At 40.9% G+C, this 20452-nt stretch overlaps 1 protein-coding gene across 2 annotated transcripts in view; it reads left to right on the forward strand.

Moving 5' to 3' along the window:
* Pias1 (protein inhibitor of activated STAT 1) overlaps positions 1 to 20452 on the forward strand; it is a 109437-nt gene that overhangs the window by 71765 nt on the left and 17220 nt on the right. For both annotated transcript variants that reach the window (XM_021640470.2, XM_021640472.2), the window contains exons 7-8: positions 5086 to 5191; positions 14915 to 14988. In XM_021640470.2, coding sequence (XP_021496145.1) covers positions 5086 to 5191; positions 14915 to 14988 — 180 coding nt within the window. The remainder of the gene's footprint in view (positions 1 to 5085; positions 5192 to 14914; positions 14989 to 20452) is intronic.

Below are 20452 nucleotides of genomic sequence, written 5' to 3' on the forward strand. Positions count from 1 at the left end.
AAATGATTGTAGCTTTTTAATGTTAACCCTACTATCCATGGGCTAAAAGACATTGACTGTGTTATACCCTGCATAATACACTGTAGAGAGGACAAATCCTCGTTTTCCTGGGGCCTGAGATCTGGGGCCTTCGTGCGTACACACAAAGGAATGTTCATCTGTTTCCGTGCTGTAACGTGGGACTGGCTGGTGACCTTAGTGTAGTCAAGTACTTGAAAGGGGAGTTGGACCAGGGAAGGGCTTCGCTGGGAGGAAGATGGGGAGCAGAGGAAACCAAGCAGTGTGGTGCAGGGATGAGCCGCGTCCTTCCCAAGCATCTGACAGCCCTACACTGACTGAAGAGCAGTGTGGAAATAGCATCAGGGACCTTTCAGGGCTTTGTAGGAAACATCAGAGATGAGCAGAAAGCTTACACGTTTCCATTAGTGCAAAGTCACTAGTTAGAGTGGTTCAGTAGTTGGGGTAGATGCCAAAAATTATACAGCAGTCACCTCTTAGGAGCCAGCTATTACAGAAGTGTTCATGGGGGCCTTAGCCTAGAGTGACTGAGGAACACCCAGTGTAAGTGTCTTCCCTTTACATGCACACACAAATGAACTTACGGATACAAAGTAACTGTTTGAATGGAGAGCACACTGGTGGCATTAGCAAGAAGTGTTCAGTTGTGATAAGCTGGAGGTAAGCTGTAGGCATAGTGAATTATAAGTTCGTCACTCAGGGGAGAAGATGAGCCGGAGGGACTGTGAGATTGAAAGTTCCTTGTCTTAAAGAAAGAATTTTTAATGTGTCTGGATGGTGGCAGGATCATTCAGAGGAAAGAGGAATAATCAGCAGTGAATTGCATCCTTTAAGGTAGCTCAAGATAGCTAGGAAGGACAGCTTCTTTAATAGGATGGTAAAACAACTAGAGGGACTGGAGAGGTAAGTTCTGTCTGGGTGATTTCTCCAGTTTGTGAGGTAGGAAATACGAGTTAAGCTCGGAGAGAAGTTACAGAGAAGGACTTGGGGGAGAGCTGGTAAAGTTATTAGCATGAGGCACAGTGAACCTTCATATTTCTTTTGCCACATGCACTGTAGAATTTCTTAACCACACGCATTCTCACTCTACCTCTAGGTCTTTCTCAGACTCAGTAAGATTTCTTTAGTGTCACAGATGAATAGGGAGACAGGGAGGATTTTAATAGTAATAGGTAGTGTTATAGGTGTCAGGAACTACATTTCTCTGTTTGCTCAGAATCCCCTTGCTGTTCCTCAGTAATTGAATAGGTTTAATAGCTGTCTTTGTAAGTCCTGCATCCTTTTTAATTCCTGTGTTTTTCATTATTAGGATTTCTAGTGCATCTTTCGCTCTGTTACATTTCTAGGGTTATCTTTTTTTTTTTTTTTGCCTTATTTGGAAGCTTCTTGTTTGTGCATATTTCCTACTTTAGTCCATATATTGGCTTTAGTTGACTTCTTAGTCTTTCCAAGAAGGTAGAATTTAGTTTGAAATTGCCATTGCCATTTGTTTGTTAATGCATAACATATGCCTCATTTATTTCTTCTACTAGCTGGAACTTCTTAAACATAACATGGGTGCTAGTGAACACCCTTGCTTATTTCTGGTTAGGAATACTCCTGCCGTTACAATATTTAGTATTAGAATGGCCTGTGAGCATGCGCACATGCTTGCACGTGTTGTGAACATACGCACAAACAGAAGCCAGAGACTGCATCAACATCCTCTTCTGTCGCTCTTTGATGTGCCCCTGAGACAGGGTAGTCTGACCTAGCCTAGAAGCCAGCAAGCCCCCAGCAATTCTTCTGTCTCCACCACTAGTTACAAACCTTTGTTAACCAAACTCTGTTCTTCAAATGCTCATAACCTCTGAGTCCCACTATGAGAGTTCTGGGTTTGCTTGCTTGGTTGTTTTGTTTTGAGGAAGGAACTCACTATGTAGTTTTGCTGGCCTGCAATTCATGTAAGCCAGGCTGCTTGGAACTCACAGAGATCCACCTGCTTCTGCTTCCTGGGTGCTGGGATTAAAAGTATGTGCCATCCAGGCGGATATTTGTGAGTTTGAAACCAGCCTAGTCTACTTGCTTTGCTAGTCTACAAAGCAAGTCCAGGACAGCCAAAGCTACAAAGAGAAACCCTGTCTCAACCCTGCACCCCACCAAGAAAAAGTATGTGCCATCATGCCCAGCCCCACTATTAAGTTTAGAACTTAATTCCATTAATGGTGTATTTATAATATTTCTTTTACAAAAATAATTTACTAGAAATGGACTTTGAGAGCTAGGAATGTAATTCAGTTCATAAATTCCTTCCCATGCATGGGAAAGAAATGAAATTATTTTTGTAAATCTCAGATGATAATTACTACATTAAGTTTAAATTTTTTTAACAAGTTTTATTGAGCTTATGAGGCTCCTCTGAAGAGTTTGTGTGAAATGTCTCACTCTGTTATAGATAGATAGTACATAGCCTGGCCTGGGGAAGCAGGGCTGTAGTTCATGCTACTCAGGGGGTGAGACAAGAGAATTTTAAGATTAAAACCTGCCTGATTGGTTCTAGGTTAGCCTGTGTAACTAAGTGAGACTCTGTCTCAAAGTAAAAAGTAAAAACAAGGCTGTGATTATCTTAGTAGAAGGATTGCCTGATTTACTGGAAGCCCTTTTGAAACCCTTGTCCAAAGAGAAGGGAGGTCGGAGAAGAGGAGGCAAAAAGGACGAAGAAGTTTGTCTTTCAGAAAAATAAGTAGACGCCACCAGTTCCTGAAGGAGAGAAACGTATTGTAACTTCTTGTTCTACTCTGGCATTCTATATTATTTACCACTTACTAAACTTTCACTATGAGTGGAGGAACCATTTGGACACTACTGTAAAGGAGGACAGAAGGGCTAGATGTTGTTTTGATTGTGAAGAAAGTATCTTATGAGCCCAAACAATTTTACAAACTTTGGGGGAAATTACAGACAAAATTAACAGCGCGAGATGATATATAAAAGGTTGGGCCTATAGACTAGGATCAGAGGGAAGGGGAGGAGGACCTCCCTTGTCAGTGGACTAGGGGAGGGGCACAGGTGGGGAAGAAAGGGTAGGGTTGGGGAGGAGAAAGGGAGATACAGGGGGGATACAAAGTGAATAAACTGTAATTAATTAAAAAAAAAAGGTTGGGCCTAGATAGTGCCTTGAGGGGCCGCAGCCACTGTTGTTTTGGAGGATCTTTGTGTGCAGTGGCTCCTTGTGACACAACAGTATAAGTGGAATTTCATTCCTAGCATTCTTGCAGCTTTTGTTTTCTTCTCTGGTTACTTGTTTCAACTAGAGCACGCATACTTCTTTTTTTTTTTTAATTTTCATTCACTTTACTTATGTATGTATGTATGTATGTATGTATGTATGTTGCTTAGTTTCATCACAAATACTAATAGAAACCCTGGGGTAGTTCCAGGTTTGAAGGTTGAAGCTGTAGGTCCAGATCTCAGTGTTGATTAGCCTCTCCTCAGTTTCTGTGTGTGAACAGGGTTTGGAGTCCCCCTGAAGGACACTTACTACTTCTGTATTAGATTAGTTAGTGTGTCCTTTAAAATGTAGGGACGTTGAAAACTTACTTGTTCCTTATTAAAACACTGAAATATACTGATGAAAGTAAACTTGTTGTTTGCTACTTCAGTTTTTTTCCCCCCAGAAAATATGCAGCATATATATGAGAACACAGGTTTCTGAACTTCAGAAAATATAACCTTTGGGGGTTTCTGTGGGGGATATTTCCTTTTGTTGCTAAGAGGCAGATATGTACTTAAAATATAAAACTAATGCTGGGAAAACTGCTCAGTGGCAGTGCCTTCTTACCATGTGAGCTCCTTACTTCAGTTCCTAACACTGCTGGATGCATGGATGGGTGGATGGATGCATGGATGGATGGATGTGTGAGTGGGTAGGTGGGTAGGTGGGTGACGGATGGATTGGAATGGTCATGGGGGTAGGCCTGAAGGTTCTAATAAACTCTGTTGTATAGAAGGAGAATTAGTGGAACTTCATGGTTCTTGTTCATTTGGTACTGCCTCTTGGTATCCTTGGCCTTTCTTCTTGGTTTCTACTGCCTAAGCCATCCAAGCAGTCACATGATCATAAGCATATTGTATAATCTGTGCCTCAGTTTCATTAGCCCTTCAAAATAGAGTAGTACCTGTTTCCCCCTCTATAGGCCATAGGCAAAGGTGAAATGAAGTCTGTAGGAGATATCAAGAGTGCATTGAAAACTGTTGCTATAAGGAAGTCTGTTTTCTCACTTCTTTTCAAGTGTCTTGATCTGCTTAATCCCAGCACCAAACAGAAAAGGATCCTTCTCATTCAAACCTTTCCCTTTCCTTTCCTCATAGCCTTGGCCCTTTTTTCTTGCTCTTTCTCAGGCATGCACCCTTCACTCCGCTTGTCTTGCTCGTTGTTTCTCTCACTCCCTTCTCAGCTAGCCCTGTAGGCATTGGGTGTCCTGCTTGTCTTCAAGCCAGAGCTTCTCCATGCGGCCTTCTTACTGTTCACTGCTTGATGTGAGCTCAGGTCAAGTGTCTTCAGGATCTGGCGGCACTAAATATGTAAACTAGAAACCCATCTCAGTGGTAATATTTAGAAGCTGGTATTTTTTAGAGTGTGGGTTGCCTGCTAAGTACAGTTTATGATACCTTTAATATCTTAACAGCCTTTGTTTATATTTAGCCTTATTAGTGTTCTTTCATGTAGAGAACTGTAAATCTATTAACTTCAAGCACTCAGTGCCGTAGAGCGTAGCAGCCCTGTATTGAAGTTCTCAGCTTGACACTTGAGTGCTGTTAGGCTAGTCTCTTTACTTCTCTACCTCAGTTTCCTTACACACACACACACACACACACACACACACACACACACACACACACACACAGGTTTATAGCCACTCAGCAACCTATCAGTCTAATCAGTTTCACCAAAATACTTAGGAGTACTTGCTTGGCACAGTAGGTGCCGTGACAAGTGTTAGTTCTCTTTCCCTGTCACTGTGGGTTAAATAGATATGCTGTTTACTTAAATATGTGATTGGTTTTCTACATCTTTTTTTTTTCCAGACCTATTCCATGGCAGTATATCTTGTAAAACAGTTGTCCTCAACAGTTCTTCTTCAGAGGTTACGAGCAAAGGGAATAAGGAATCCGGATCATTCTAGAGCTTTAAGTACGTATGATAAACTTACTTCATATATGCAGCTAAGCTATCTTGTTAAGGGTAGAGTAGTAGTTTTTTTCCCCCCTCAACTCAAGTTTAAATGGGAGTTTTTTGTTTGTTTGTTTTGTTTTTTACCAGAGCCTGTTGTAGAGAATTAAAAACTCCAAGAACTTAGTATTGTGAGCTTGTAATTAAAACCTAAGAGTAGTTTTAATGTCTTTGCCATGAACTATATTTGGTGATCTGTTACAGATCTTAATATTTATTTTGTAAAGTTACTTCTTAGACACAGTATTTTATTACAACTTCATACAACCAATATTTAAGGAACTTTAGAAGATGGAAAGGAAATCTTAGTGTGAATTCCAAGAACTTCATTTTGATTTTTAAGAATGTCTTAGATCCAGGAGAAATACACAGAATTAAATGATGGCTATCCCATTGCTTTCCTAAAGTAGAAGAAGTCGTTGGGTTAGCAGAAATAAATGTGTTATGTTGAACACACTTCTTCATCCCTTCGTGTCTTATCCTTGTCTGTAATGATAGGTTTGTAACTCACACAGCTCCCCCTTGGGTGTTTCATCTTTATTAAAATTGAAATGTAAGTAAAGTCTGCAAATGAACTTCCTGGCTTCAAGTTTTTCACATCAATGTCTGTTCTAAAGCGGTGGTCTAAGTTTTTCTTTGATTCTCTTCAGTGGGATGTTGCTCTTTGTAGGAGAGCTTAGAGGTGTGGGTTCTGGTACTTAGGAAGCAGCCTATTATACTCAGGGACTAGCCTTGACTCTAGCTTAGGCTGGTTTCAAACTTGCTGTGATCCTCCTGCATCAACTCTGGGATTACAGACTGAACCACCACACCCTGCACTTGAAGCTCTTAAAATGGATTAATAATAGCAGCCCATTCTCAGATTTGTCATTAACGTTCGGTGGGAAGAACTATGACGCTAAAGGCCAACTTCCTCAAAGCTCCTCTGCAACACAGCTCCTATCCGTTTTCCACCCTGTTCTGTAGCAGAACAGCTGTAGACTAGCAGGCCCCACTACTCCTGATAAGCAGAACACCGGCGGTAGTTCCCTGGAGTTTTTTTTTCCCTGCACTAACAGGATCCTTTTGAAAACGCAAATAACTGGGCATGGTGGTCCAGACCCAAATCCGCAGCTACTCAGTGGGCTGAGGCAGGAGAGCTAAAATGAAAGCACCATTGTGGATCTCAGAGAATGGAGGCAGCATGAGTTAGAGAAAAGAAGTAAGTGAGGAGCCTGAAAAGAGAAGAAGGAATAGACATCTACCGGAAGGAATATGCAAGAGAGGCATTCTTCGCTTTTCACAGCCCAGCTGAAGTTATCCCTGACTGGCAATCTTTATTCTTGCCTTGCATTATTAGATCTCAACTAGTCGGAAAACATGATATTATGTGGTAGGCTGTGGTGGAAAAGAGAAATGCCAGGTGAAGTTTCTGGATTTAACAACAAAGTAGGCTGTTTGTATAGGCTCTTGATTCTCTGCACCTGTATGTAGCTAGAGCACCCCTGAAAGTCATGTCAGGAGCGCCTGGGGTTGGAGTCTCTAGGAACCCATCCAGCTACTGTTAAGCAGCAAGACTGCCTAAATGTAAAACCAGTTACTTTGCATCCTTGCATTCTGCTAGTCTGAGTGAAAGTGTTACGGCAGTTCCATTTTATCTTTTTTTTTTTTTTTAAAGATTGTTTGTTTATTATGTATACAATGTTCTACCTGCATGCCAGAAGAGGACACCACATCTCATTATAGATGGGAGCCACAACGTGGTTGCTGGGAATTGAACTCAGGACCCCTGGAAGAGCAGCCAGTCCTCTTAACATCTGAGCCATCTCTCCAGCCCCCATTTTCTCTTTCTTGTTAGCCAGGTGAATGAATGAAGCATTAATCGGATTCTACCGGTATTAAATATATTGCAGGTATGGTGGCACACACCTTTGATGCAAGCACTCAGGAGGCAGGAGCAGGCGGATCTCTGTAAGTTCAAGGCCAGCCTGGTCTACGCAGAGAAACCCTGCCTCGAAAAAAAAAGCGTCCATACATACATACATGCATAGCAGCTGACTAAAGGTGTTTACCTCTGTTACCTGCAAAGAAATAGCTTTTCCTAAAAATTACATCATTAAATTACTGTTTTAAGTTATGCAAAAATGTCAGTTCTCAGAAATTTTTTAAGCAAGAACTTGTGTACAATTATGTTGATTGTAAACTGTTCTTAACCTTGTAAGGAAGGTCTGCTGACAGTTTCGTTAGTCAAGTCCATGCACAGTAATACTCAAATAAGTTTGATAGTATTTAGAATTCAGACTTTTCATTGAGAAAATGCATTTTGTGGGCTGGAGAGATGTTTTAACTGGTAAAAAGGCTAGGCTTACAACCAAAATGGCAAGAGAAAATTGAGTTCTGTTTCATTCAGGAAATTAAATGAAGCATCTGCTGAGTTCTAGGAATAGAAGCGCAGCATTACACAATACCACACCTTCCCTGTATCTCCCAAAAGTTTACAGTTTGGTGGGAAAGACAGGCCTAAGTCATGAATGAGTTATAGTTGTGACTTGTGCCTTGAAGAAGGAAGATGGAACTCTGAAGAGACACCACCTGGGGTCCTCGTCCTCTCTTCTGGGATGCAGAGGACAGTGTTGGGGGTGGGAGAAGAGGAAACGCTGTTGTTGAGCCCCAGGAGAGGAAGGGAATATGCCTAGGGAAAAGATCAGAGAAACTAAAGTATAGAAAAAGATGAGAAGAGGGGGGGGAGGTGTACAAATTCATAGGTGCTGTAGTGATGTGTGGTAGAAATCCATATAAGGATTATTATTATTTTTTATATTTTTGGTTTGGTTTGGTTTGAGTTGGTTGTTTCGGGGTTTTCAAGACAGGGTTTCTCTGTGTAGGTAGCTTTGGGTATTTTGGAACTCCATCTGTAGACCTGGCTGGCCTTGACTTCAGAAAGCTCTGCCTGCCTCTACCTTCTGAGTGCTGGGATTAAAAGTGTGCTGTAAAAAGGATTCTCACACACAGGAATGAGTGATCTGATCATCAGCTGGAGGATAAGCAAGGTGGGGCAAGTCTGATGCCTGGAGCCAAATAGGAACCTTTTGCTTTAAAAAAAAAAAAAAGTTTATTTTTATTGTGTGTGTGAGAGAGAGAAGAGTATGAGTGTGTATGTGTGTTAGTGTGTTGGGGGTGGAAGTCAGAGGACAACTTTGGAGTCTGTTCTCTCCTTCCGCCTTTGCATATGTCCAAGGGCTGACCTCAGGTCAGGTTTGTGCAGCAAGTACCTTAACCCAGTGACTATCTCCCGGGACTGTGATTTTAAGCACTGCATGTCATGTCAGTGCTTCATAGTCTCTGAAGTGGAAATGGTATTTAGAAGGTGAGACTGTGAAGGAGCTGACTGCCCTCTCAGATTGTGGTGTTGAGGTGTGAGTGCACAGGAGGCCGCACTGCTCAGAAACAGCATTCCCTGAGCTGTCTTTCACTTACGTTTCTAGTCCCACTTGTCTCTTCAGGTATTTTCTGACAACTCTCCTGTTAAGACTTTCTCATACCTTAAAACCCTGCTTCTTGATGGGTGTGGTAGCACACGCCTTTAATCCCAGCACTTAGGCAGAGATAGGTGGAACTCTGTGAGTTCCAGGCCAGCCAGGTCTTAACAGTGAGACATTGTCTCAAACAAACGAACAAGCAAACAAACACAAAACAACCTCTGTTTCTTGTTTGTCCTATTGCTCTCAGAAAAAGCAGTGTGCATTGCTCTGTGTTCCTCCTCTGCCACTCACATAGTGTTTGAGCTCCATGGTTCCCCTGAATGTGCTTAGGCAGTGACCACAGTGGCCTTCTCGCTGCTCTGTCTAAAGCATTTCTACCTTGGATGCTTTGCTGCGTTTGATTCCAGTATATCTCTCCTTGAAATTGTCTCCTCTCTCTTCTGTCCTCAACCATCTTCCTTCAGAAGCCTCCGAATGCTGGGCATAGTGGCCTTTAATCCCAGCAGGGGGAAGCCGAGGTAGACTGTGAGTTAAGAAGCCTGCTGGGGAGGGCTATGCAGTGAGACCCTGGAGTGGGAGGGAGTACTGGAATTCTGGAATGCCATGCTTCTCCTACCTTTCACAACCACTGTTACTGCATAAACTAGTACTAACCCCCAAATCTTCATGCAGGTCTCACCTCCAGCTTCAGATTGCATAAGCTGACTACTAAGCATTCTCTACTTCATCAGAATCAAGAATTTAAAACTTCTCTAGTTTTGCCAACTGACAGCCTAAACATTTCTCAAATTTGTCTTGTCTTTTGTCATTGCCCTCATTTAAATCCTTAAATCTTATCTTTATATTTAGAACCTTGGCCCTAAATGATGTATTAAATAAACGATTTCTTTCTTGGCTTTTCTTGTCTCTTGCCTGGTAGCAGCCTAACTTTTTGATGCACATCTGATTCTTTCATCCTTGAACTCCTTCATCCCTGAACTCCTGACACCAATGGAATAAAGTCTCCAGCTTCACTAGTGTGACACAGATTTGGCCCTTTTCATTGCAAAAATACATTGTATTTTCTCCATCCCTTCTTGCTCAGTACTGGAGTGTTCTCTATCCCTTAAGCCTTCCAGCTGCTTTTACTGCCTCACTCCAGGGACGCATTGGTTCCCAGAAGCTCCAGGGTCTCTTGACTGCCATCATCTTGTGTGCACCTCACTGAGCATCTTCTCCTTCAATTGGCTTTTTTCTCTTGGAGGTCTCACTACCTCTTGCAGTACCTTGACACATAGTGAACTCTCACATTTTGTGGTTATTGTTCTTGTTTGTGACATCAGGTTTGTAATATTCCTGCGACAGCTTCCCACATGCTAAGAATATAGACATGTCCTTCTGTACTCGGTGATTGGTGTTAAATGATGTAAAGAACTATAGAGTGAAAATCAGGCTTCAATCAGCCTTTTGTTTTCTGGCTTATAATGGAATGTTTAGTTGTTTTTAGCCTTACAATTTTAAAAGACTGAATTAAAATATTCTAATATTAATGAGGGTGATAACTCAAACAGTTATGACCCCAGAACAGCACCATCTGGTGCACCAGTCTGAAACAACTCCACAGTTGTATGGCAGTCACCAGCAGCACGGCTGTTGAACACTTACTGTGTGACTCGTACAACTAAGGCACTGAATGTAAAGTTAAATTCTATTTCAGTTTATTAAGTACAGTCTCCTATAATGAACACTGCTAGCTAGTAAGAACGGGGATTCAATACACTTATAGCTAACTATAACTTTACTCATGAAGTACTCTTACCACTGCAGAGCATAGTAACACAGTTCCTGAGCGTTAGTTCTTAAGTGGAGTGCAGAGGTTTGCTTTTCCTGCCTCCTTGGTAACCAACTGTTCAACAATGTTCCTTTAAAGGAGTATTTTTTCCTCATTTAATTTCTTTGATTTTTTTTTTTTTTTTTCTCAAAAGCTGATTGGCGGTAGGTATGTGGATCTATTTCTGGACTCCTGTGTTGCCCACATTCTCAATTACTATAGTTTCTTAGCAAGCCTTGAAAACAGTCTTCCTACTTTTTTTTCAATTATTTTGATTTTTATAAGTTCCTAATTGGACATTAGAAAGTTAATCTATAATTCGTTTTTGTGAGAAACTGAAAATTTATTTATCTCTATAGGTGCGGCAGAAGCAGTTGACTAAATTTAACATTTATTCCTGATTTTTAAAAAATCTCATTAAAATATTGATGGAGCAAGAAGGGAACTGCCTCAGTGTTCCAAAGCATTTACCAAAAAGAAAGAAAAACTTCAGTTAATATTATAGTTAGTGGTAAACCCTTGACTCTTCTAACACTATGAATAAAATTAGAGTATCGGTGCCTAGCATTACGCTGGAGGTCCTAGCCAGCACAACAAGGAAAGGAGAGATAAAGATTAGGGTTACATAAATAATTATCTTTATTTGCAGATTACTTACGCTGAAAAAGGTCCTGAGGACTTGCTAAAGAAACTGCTAGAACAAATCCATGAGTCATGATTTGGAGAATTTGTGATTAATAGATGTAACTGAATTGTCTTTATTATTAATGCATAACTGGACAGTGTGTAAATAGAGACAGCTATGCATCCCCAGAGCCGTATGGCATAGAAGGTGTGCAGGGTATAGATGCTGAACACTGTGTGAAGCCCAGCAGAAGACCTGGGTTAGATGGACAGGCCGCAATGTTGGCAGAGCAGAAGACTCAGCGGGACTGCCTACTCATTCCCCAAATTCTTCTAGAGGTCCAGTCCTCGAAAGACTCTAGTGGGATTTTTGAAAGTGTCTTTCCTAGGGCGTGGCTGAGCATACAGCTCCGTGTGAGAGCACTAGCTCACTTAGCAGGCACGAGGCTCTGGGTTCAGTCCCTGACTGCAGGATCTGCTTTATTACTAACATTTCCGTTAAGAACATAGTAAAGGTTCTTAAAACCATTCTTCAGGAGCTGCCTTGACCATGCCTTGCTTCGAAGCCCATTGGAGCAAAGATATTCAAGATGTTGTGGGATAGTTTGGAACCCTCAGCCTGGAGCAGCTGAGCAGCTCTCAGCTGATGGAGAGCCCGGGCTGCCTCACTTCTTGGTTTCTGTTTGTTTTTTGTTTGTTTCAAGTCAGGGTTTCTCTGTGTAGCCTTAGCTGTCCTGCACTCACTTTATAGATTAGTCTGGCCTAGAACTCACAGAGATCCACCTGCCTCTTCCTTCCCAAGTGCTAGGATTACAGGCATGCACCACTGCACCCAGCTCTGCCTCACTTTTTTTTTTTAATGTATAAGAGTACGATCAAGTCTGTCATAGCAAAGGTGATTTCTGTATGTTTGCTTGTTGTAATAGAAATCCACAAACATAATTTTTAAAAAATTATCTCCAAAAGAGAGGGAGCGTGCAAATTATTTTAAGTAACAATTGCTTGCATTTATTGAATATAATATTAGATAGTTTAAGACAGTTTTTATTGGATTAAACTCACTTAACCCAATGATGTGAGATAATTATTATTTTCATTTACCACATTTTAAAGGTGACTAAAGTGACTTGGTAAGTCAGAATTCTGCCTTACTGGCTCAAGGACCTGTTCTCTCTCTGCCCACCGTGTGCAACCTCCTGTTGTTTCCTTCCAAAGTACTGACCAGCGAGTTTTGATTTGAAGGTTGATGCACTGTGGCTACTTTATGCTTATTAGACAGTTAATGCTCCCATTGCTGTGTAGGAGGGTGCTGATGGGCCATTTGATAAAGGCATGCAGTGTAGATGGTGCCTTACTCAGGATTCTCTAGAGCAAGTAAGAACCAGGAGGATAAAAATAGAAAAAAACTGGTGAGAAAAAATAATAGAGGCATTGGCTTGCATGTTTATGGAGGCTGAGATGTCCCACGGTGTGCCACCTGCAAGCTGGAGGAGCAGGGCAGCATGGCTGAGCCCCAGACTAACGGCTCAGAGAAGCCAATAATGTAGTTCCCAGATGGGGCTGATGGCTGGAGAGCCCTGGGTGCTGTGTGAATATTGAGACCCAGAGGCTGAATTCAGTGTTTTCTGTTCTTTCTTGCCCACTTCACAGCCCCCTACACAGTTAATTGGATTGCCCCTCCCACACTGAGGACAGCCCTTCTCTCACCTAGTTCATGAATTCCCATGCCATTCTCTTCCCAGATACCCTCAGAAACACATTCGAATTTTGTTTCCATTCTTATTTCCTATGGCAGTTATGTGTTGTCACTAAGGAGTTGAGTTTTGTTATTGTTAATTGGAATTTTGTTTTGTTTTGTGACAGGGTCTCATACTGTAGCCCAGACTGTCCTGGAATTCATTGTATAGACCAGGCTAGCCTGCAACTCAGCAATCCTCCTGGGATTACAAAGCCACTTTGTCCTGCTAATTAAGTAAAATTATTATTTTATAAGAAAGGATTAGCTAAGGTCGGGTGAACAGTGGCAAACACATAACTTCCTAATTTATATTTGGAATTAGTTAGTTATGGTATCTTGATGGCTCTATATTCCAAACTAAAATCCAGAGGTTTTGTGGCTTTGGGGATATGAAAGTCAGCCTGTGAAATATATACAGACTTTGAAAACCTTGGATTTCCAGTCTATAAAGTAACTTCTTAGTCTGGCATCAGATATCTATGTGGAGCTTTTTAAACCACCCACTCCTGTCCCTCTTCCCCAGTCTAATATCAGTTACAAGTTACAGTGCTAATCAGTTACAAGTTACAGTGCTCCAGGTGTGACTCAGGTGTGCTTCTAGGTTGAGATTCTGTAATCAAAGACACTTCAGGGTACTGTCCAAAATGTGGGCCATCTAAAAATTCCAAACTGTGTGTATGATCACATACTTCCTAAAGGGGCTGGCTTCTCAGTGTTGTTAATGGCAGCTGGCACCAGTCAGTTTGTGCTTCCCTCACTCCTGTTTTCTTCACTGTGTTACCAATGTGGTGATAATTATTTGGAGCAGCTCTGGAACTGTTGTTGGTTGTGCTCAAAACCACCCCAGCTCAGGCTTCTGTTTCTAAGATTGTTGGAATATTTTCTCTGGGCAGTTTTTGACTCAGTGTTTTATGTTGGTTCCTATCTTCAGCGATTACTGCTACCTCAGGTTTACACATTATGTCATAGTCGGTGTTCTGTTGCTGTGAAGAGACACCATGAACAAGGCCACTCTTATAAAAGGGAGCATTTACTTGGGGATGTGCTTTCAGTTTCGGAGGCTTTAGTCCATTATCATCCTGATGAGGAAAATGAAGGACACATACCGGAGCAGTAGCTAAGAGCTACATCCTGATCTGTAGGCAGAGAGAGAGCAAGAGAGACTGGCCCTGGCTTGAGCTTTTGAAAACTCAGAGCCCACCCCCAGTGACACACATCCTCCAAGAAGGCCGCACCTCCTGATCCTTCCCAAATAGTGCCACTCTCAGGTGACCAAGCATTCAAATTTATGAACTGTGGGGGCTGTTCTTATTTAAGCAACTATGCATAGGAAGTATAAAGACTATTTTACAGTAAGCTGGAAGACCATAAAAGAATAGCCAAGAAAAGTTATTAGTGCCTTCTTTTTTGAAAATTGTAGGAAGTTTGAACTGAAAAGACCTAGATTATCTGATGTGGCCTCTGGATTTACTGTAAATAACATTAAGCTGAAAGAGGCATATTTACTTGCTAAAGACAGCACAGTGAGTCTACAGATAAACAACAGGATTTAGTTATATGGTAAAGAAAATAGTTGATCTTTTTCTTTTCATAATTTGAAATTAAAGTTAATGTGGTTATAGTAAATATTTTGTTCATTTTCTGGCCTTTCAAAATTTATTCTTATCATTGCTCTATTACTTTAAAAGAAAAGAATACAAGCTAATCATAATTTTAAAGAAAATCATTAGTATCTTAGAGTAATACCCAGAAAGGGCTAGCCATCCCTGGAACACACAAGTGGCTGTAGGGCTGCTCCTGTGGGCTGTGCTCTGGGCCAGTGCTCTGCAGGAGCTCAGTGAGACTGCGAAGTGAAACTCCTTCCCTTGCTTACCATTGTGGACGGAAGCTGGGGAGCTGCTCTTGGCTTTCCAGGCTGCTGATTGGAAGATGACTGAGTTGGTATTTTCAAGTTTTCTGGGTTTTAGATTTTAAGCTCCTTTTTAAATATGTTATATTGGTAATGTCTTTAATAAACTTGTTCTGCTTGTTTTCTCTTCAATGTATTTCAGTTAAAGAGAAATTAACTGCAGATCCAGACAGTGAAATAGCTACCACCAGCCTACGGGTTTCGCTGCTGTGTCCAGTAAGTGCTAATGCTTGCCTTTGAGACTGCTGTATACACATCTTTCTACTGAGTGTGAGAAATTCTGCTAACTTAAGGAATCTCCCTGCTCTACACTGTCAGTTTATCAAAATGGAAAGACACTGAAGCATAGGACTGTGAGCTGGATAATTCTAAAGTGGGCCTTTCTCATGGTGTGTATCATCTAAATAATGCCTTCAGTAAACAACTGTTTCTCAGGTTCCAGTTACAAGAGCAGAGTAAGCAATGTTGTGGACTTTTCTTGATAAAAATCCCAGTCACCCACACTGCAATTTAGTCATTTTATCAACAGTGGCTATAAGAATCCACCAGTTAAGAACTGTGTCAGCTGGCCGTGGCACATACCTTTAACCACAGTATTTGAAAGGCAAAGGCAAGTGAATCTTCGTGAGTTCAAGACCAGCTTGGTTTACATATGAGCTCCGAGATGATTTTGAAACACAACAATGCCATTCCCAGTACTACACACACACACACACACAAACGAGACTCATGCCTGTAATTTTAGCACTTGTGGGGATGGAGCTGAGGTAAATGGATTACCATGAGTTCAAGGCCAGCTGAGCTACCATAGCAACACTCTGTCTTCAAGAAGGAGGAAGGGGAGGAGAAAGAGAAGAAGAGAAAAGGAGAAAATTCTGTTCTCCCTGACTGAGTTCCTTATGCCTGTATGTAGAGTTTACATAAAGATAGTTATAAGCCAGAAAGAGAAGAAACAGTCATTTGAATGAAACAAATATAGAGTCATAAGATAGGACCAAATGATTAAACCTATAAGCAAGCAATAAATAAATAAATACATAAATAAATAAACAGACAGACAGACAGACAGACAGACAGACAGACAGACAGACAGACAGACAGATAGATAGATAGATAGATAGATAGATAGATAAGCAAGCAATAAGATTTGTTGTTGGGCCCACCAGGATTAGGAATGGCAATTGAATATTGCCTTCATATGAAAGAAAGTAAAGATTAATAATAAATTGCTGACATTTTGATTAGTCAAATTAACCATATTCAACCATATGAAGACTGAAAGGACTCATGTCTCATGGTTTGCCTGGATTGTTCAAGAAGGTCGGATCATTGACATCTTTCAGCATTGAGGTCCCGCTAACCTAAGAGGGTGGTAGTTCCTGTGTTCTTGATGAAGCAAGAAGCTGTTAAAACATTAACTATTGCTTATCCTACATCTAAGGTTTGTATCTGCTTACTAAGCCCTGGCTTGGCCATCTGTGTATGGTTAACTGCAGCTCTGTCCTGTTCATGGTTCTTAAAGCTGGGATCCCTCCCTACCTGTTAGGTATCTTCGTGACCATAGAAGAAACACAGTTAGAAGCCACTGTGTCCAATGGCCATTGTGTTCTATGAAGGACTTTCCCTCTGATTCTTCTTTATACCGTTTTCCTTAAGAGAAGTGTTGTTACTATTATTAAAAGTTCTTTAATAACCAGATGTTACAACAGCCTGTTTTTTTTTTAATTTAATTTTATTTTATGTGCATTGGTATGAGGGCGTCAGACCACCTGGAACTAGAGTTACAGACAGTTGTGAGCTGCCATGTGGGTGACTGGGAATTGAACCCAGGTCCTTTGGAAGAGCAGACAGCGCTCTTAACCACTGAGCCATCTCTCCAGCCCCAGCCTTGTATTGTAAAGGAAAGGTTTGTTATTGATGTTGATTATAAATAGTTAAGTACGTGGGGAATAAATAGTTGGAAAATAAAATGGAAAATTAGTTTTTTTAAGAAGCATAAAAAGGGCTCAAGACCAGGAAGGTAGAAGGTGAGGGGGGGGGAAATCTTTGTGAGGACCTGGGTTCAAATCTCAGCACACACACATGGGAGCTCACAACTGTCTGTAACTCCAAGATCTGACACTCACATAGACATACATGCATACAAAACACCAGTGCACATAAAATAAAGGTAAAAAAAAAAAAAAAAAAAAAAAAAACGGGGGCTGAAGAGCACTGCCTGCTCTTCCAGAGGTCCTGAGTTCAATTCTCAGCAACCGCATGGTGGCTCACAACCATCTATAATAAGATATAGTGTCTTCTTCTGGCGTGCAAGTGTATAAGCAGGTAGAACATTGTATACATAATAAATAAATAAAATATATATTAAAAAAAACTTTAAACAAGGTAATTCAAAATGATGTCTCTCATTCTTTTTCTCCAGTTTAACCTACTCCTTTTCATGATTTCTCTCTGCTTCAGTTTATTGTAAAACCCCAGTTGCAAGGATTTGACAAATTTAGAAGAACACAGAGGCTTTATTTCCCGCTTAACTCATTGGAGTCTTGTTTCTCTGCTTTCTTATCTTAAAGTGTTTACAGCTGCACTAACAGTGTTTTTAACATTGAGCAGTGTTGATATGAACACAGGCAGCCCTGTATATGGGGCAGTTTTATTCATGGTGTGAGCGCTACCGTCTGCGGCTCAGGTGCTCTTCCGTGTTACTGGGAACTGTGGATCACATTTTGTTCTTGATTTACTGAGCCAGTTCTAGTTCCGTATCCCCCTGTGCTCCTCTCTTACTAGTTCCAACAGTTTTAGCAGTTCATTGTAAATTTGCATCTGCTTTCAAAATTCAGCTTATACAAACGCTACTATAGGTAATATATAATGCAATATGTCATGAGTCCCTGTCTGGCTGAAGGGGTAATCCCTCTGTAGTTATTCTGGAACAGCAAGGCCATATATTTTTAGGTATGTTTTTGCTCAAAAATAAAATACAGTTGTGATAACTCATCTATATATCAAATTTATGGAATCATAAAAGGAGATTTGTTCTTTGAAATATGTAAATATGCTATCTTACTATGCATTTCTATCCCTTTTGTAATATGCAGAGCTCAGAATAAATGAGTTTCTTTTATTTGTGTGCCATTTAGCTAAAGGCAACAAAAATAATTAAAATGCTTTTTCTCTTTGAGGATTGTCAGTTCTAATTTATTAAGAAGAGACAGAAATGTTGAGAAGTCAGATGTGAGCTGTTCCAAAAACCTGTAAACCCAAACGCTGATAATTTAGAGTTGATAGAAGAGAGAAAATAAACTAGAAATTTATTTTATGAGTACTTATTAGTATGAAAAATGAGATTTTTAAAAAATATCAATCACTATTTTTTATGAGAAAAAGTACATATTGTCATGGTGTTATAGGGTCCTGCTGGTGTAAGCTGGCTGAGACTTTTCGTCTAGTTTTCTCTCAGGCAGCGTAATGAGCGGTAGCACCATTGAGTAAAGTCAGTCTCACTCTAAGCCTCACTAAATGAGGCTTGTTCACGTTTACCTGTGGGCAGTGCAGATGCCCCTCTTGTCCTTCAAAGGGAAGAGAACTTTGTAACTAAAAGTCTAAGCTGCTCAGAGCTCACTCTTCATCAAGTTAGAGACAATAGATGCCTGTTTGTCTGGTAGACAGTTAAATCTTTAGTGATTGATTTTAAAAACCAGAGATAGGATTTTTCACATAAGAGTTATTTTATGATTCTTTGAGGTGGCATTTGTGGGATAGCTAATAAAAGGCCTTATATTTGAACATGAACTTCTGGTTTCTTATTCCTTTTATTACTTTCATTTCTGTACTGTGTATCTATCTGTTTGCTTTCAGACTGTACGCTACCTTGTCGGTGAAGCTCGCCACGAAGGCTGGGGATTGTGTTCTTGCCTGTGTGCACAAAGGGCTAACTAAACAGCTTCAGTTCTTATGATTTGATTGCCATAGGCACGTGAAAAAAGGCCAAGGAACAAACTAGTTCTGGCAAAAGAAAAAAAAAAAAGAAACCTATTGCCTGTTTGCCATTAACTAAGGCATTTAATTTCCAAGTTATGGTCTAGTTGATGGTGCCAGATTAAATTTTTATCCTTTATTTTTATTTCTTTTAATGGCAGGGCATTCGTTTGGTTTTTTGTTTTTGTTTTTGTTTTGTTTTTGAAACAGAGGATCATGTTGCCCAGGTTGGCCTCAGACTCCCTATTCTGTCCAAGGATGATTGTGAACACCTTCGCTTCCCAAGGATTGGGAGTGCAGGCACACCTGTGTGAGCGCGGTAGGGCTCAGGGCTTCTTGCATGTTAGGCAAATGTTCTCCTCACTGCATCTCAGTTCCAAATTCAGTTTCCATATCTCAGGTTAGACTGTAACTTCAAAATGCAAATTCCTGCTCTTTGCTTAATGTTAAGTGGAGAAAGTATAGGTTGAAAGTCCTATGGGAACTTAGTACCAGCACACTAAGCTTCCAGCTGTAGAGCTGTTGGGCTTCTCCCAATGCTTCTGCAGACAGTAAGACAGGAAGAAGGATGATTTCAGAATCCAAGCGACAGGCAGAGAGTCTACTTACACTTTGAAAGAAGTAGTTCTTGAAGGCTTTCCTTTCACATGCTTTTATTCCTGTAATCCTAGTGCCATTCACATCTTTCAGACAGAGTTTCTCCTAAGACTGCTAGCATGCACAGCTGACAGTTTAGCAGGATACAAGACTACCATCTTACAGTGTAGCAGGTTCTTTTCTAAAGCTGGAGGCAAGGACATGAGTCTGACCTGTTTCCAGCAGGAGATACACAAACAAACAAACAAATGGTGTAATCTTATTCAAGGGTAGAGTTGGGGCATAGAAGAGAAGGGTCCTTTCAGTTTGCTCCGGTCTCTCCTCTCCCTACTTTGGACTTGATAAATTGATGTTCCTCCTGTCTTAAGTTGTTAGCATGTTCAAAGTCCTTTTTAAATCTTCATCACTGCATCCGGTGGAAGTAAAGAGGAAATGCTGCTACTTTCTAGATAGAAAAGGAGGCCGAGAAAGGTTAAGTGGCTTCCCTAGAAGCACAGTAAATCATTGGTACCAGAACAATAATTTAGGGCCCTGTGACCGTGGTTTCCTTGGTAGACAAGGAAATTACACGTTTCCCTGAAATTTTTGTAAGCCAAGAACCTTTTCCCCTTTTAACTCACAAACACAGGGATTCTTTTTCTGTGAACTTAGCAAATGATATCATTATAGAAAGTGAGTAGTGTATGTGCTCTGTGGCCATCATGGACTTGGTTCTGGACAGAGGTCATGATAGCATTCCCTATGTAGGTCCCTAGGCATGATTCTTACCTTAGGCCCAAGCAAACAGCTTAGGATCAAAGAAGACCTCTGTATGTGGGATAGAGTCAGCTTGTGTCAATTCAGGTGACAATTACTGGTCAAGAAAAATGTCCCCAAATGTACCAGCGATGCTTGAGCCACAGGGCTGTTAGCTGTGTAATGATGCCCAGTGAAGAGAGCTAGAGTGCACATCTGCCTCCTCTTCAGAGCTGCCCCAGCCATTAGGCCTCTCACCATGGAGGAAATGGGAAATGGGTATGAAACACTCTTTCAGAAATGTTAGAGTCCATCTTGATCTCCCTGTCTTTTTCTAAATCTCTAGATCTTAGCTTTTTTTTTTTCTTTCAGA

This window comes from Meriones unguiculatus, chromosome 6, assembly GCF_030254825.1.
Source record: "Meriones unguiculatus strain TT.TT164.6M chromosome 6, Bangor_MerUng_6.1, whole genome shotgun sequence".
Lineage (NCBI taxonomy): Eukaryota > Metazoa > Chordata > Mammalia > Rodentia > Muridae > Meriones > Meriones unguiculatus.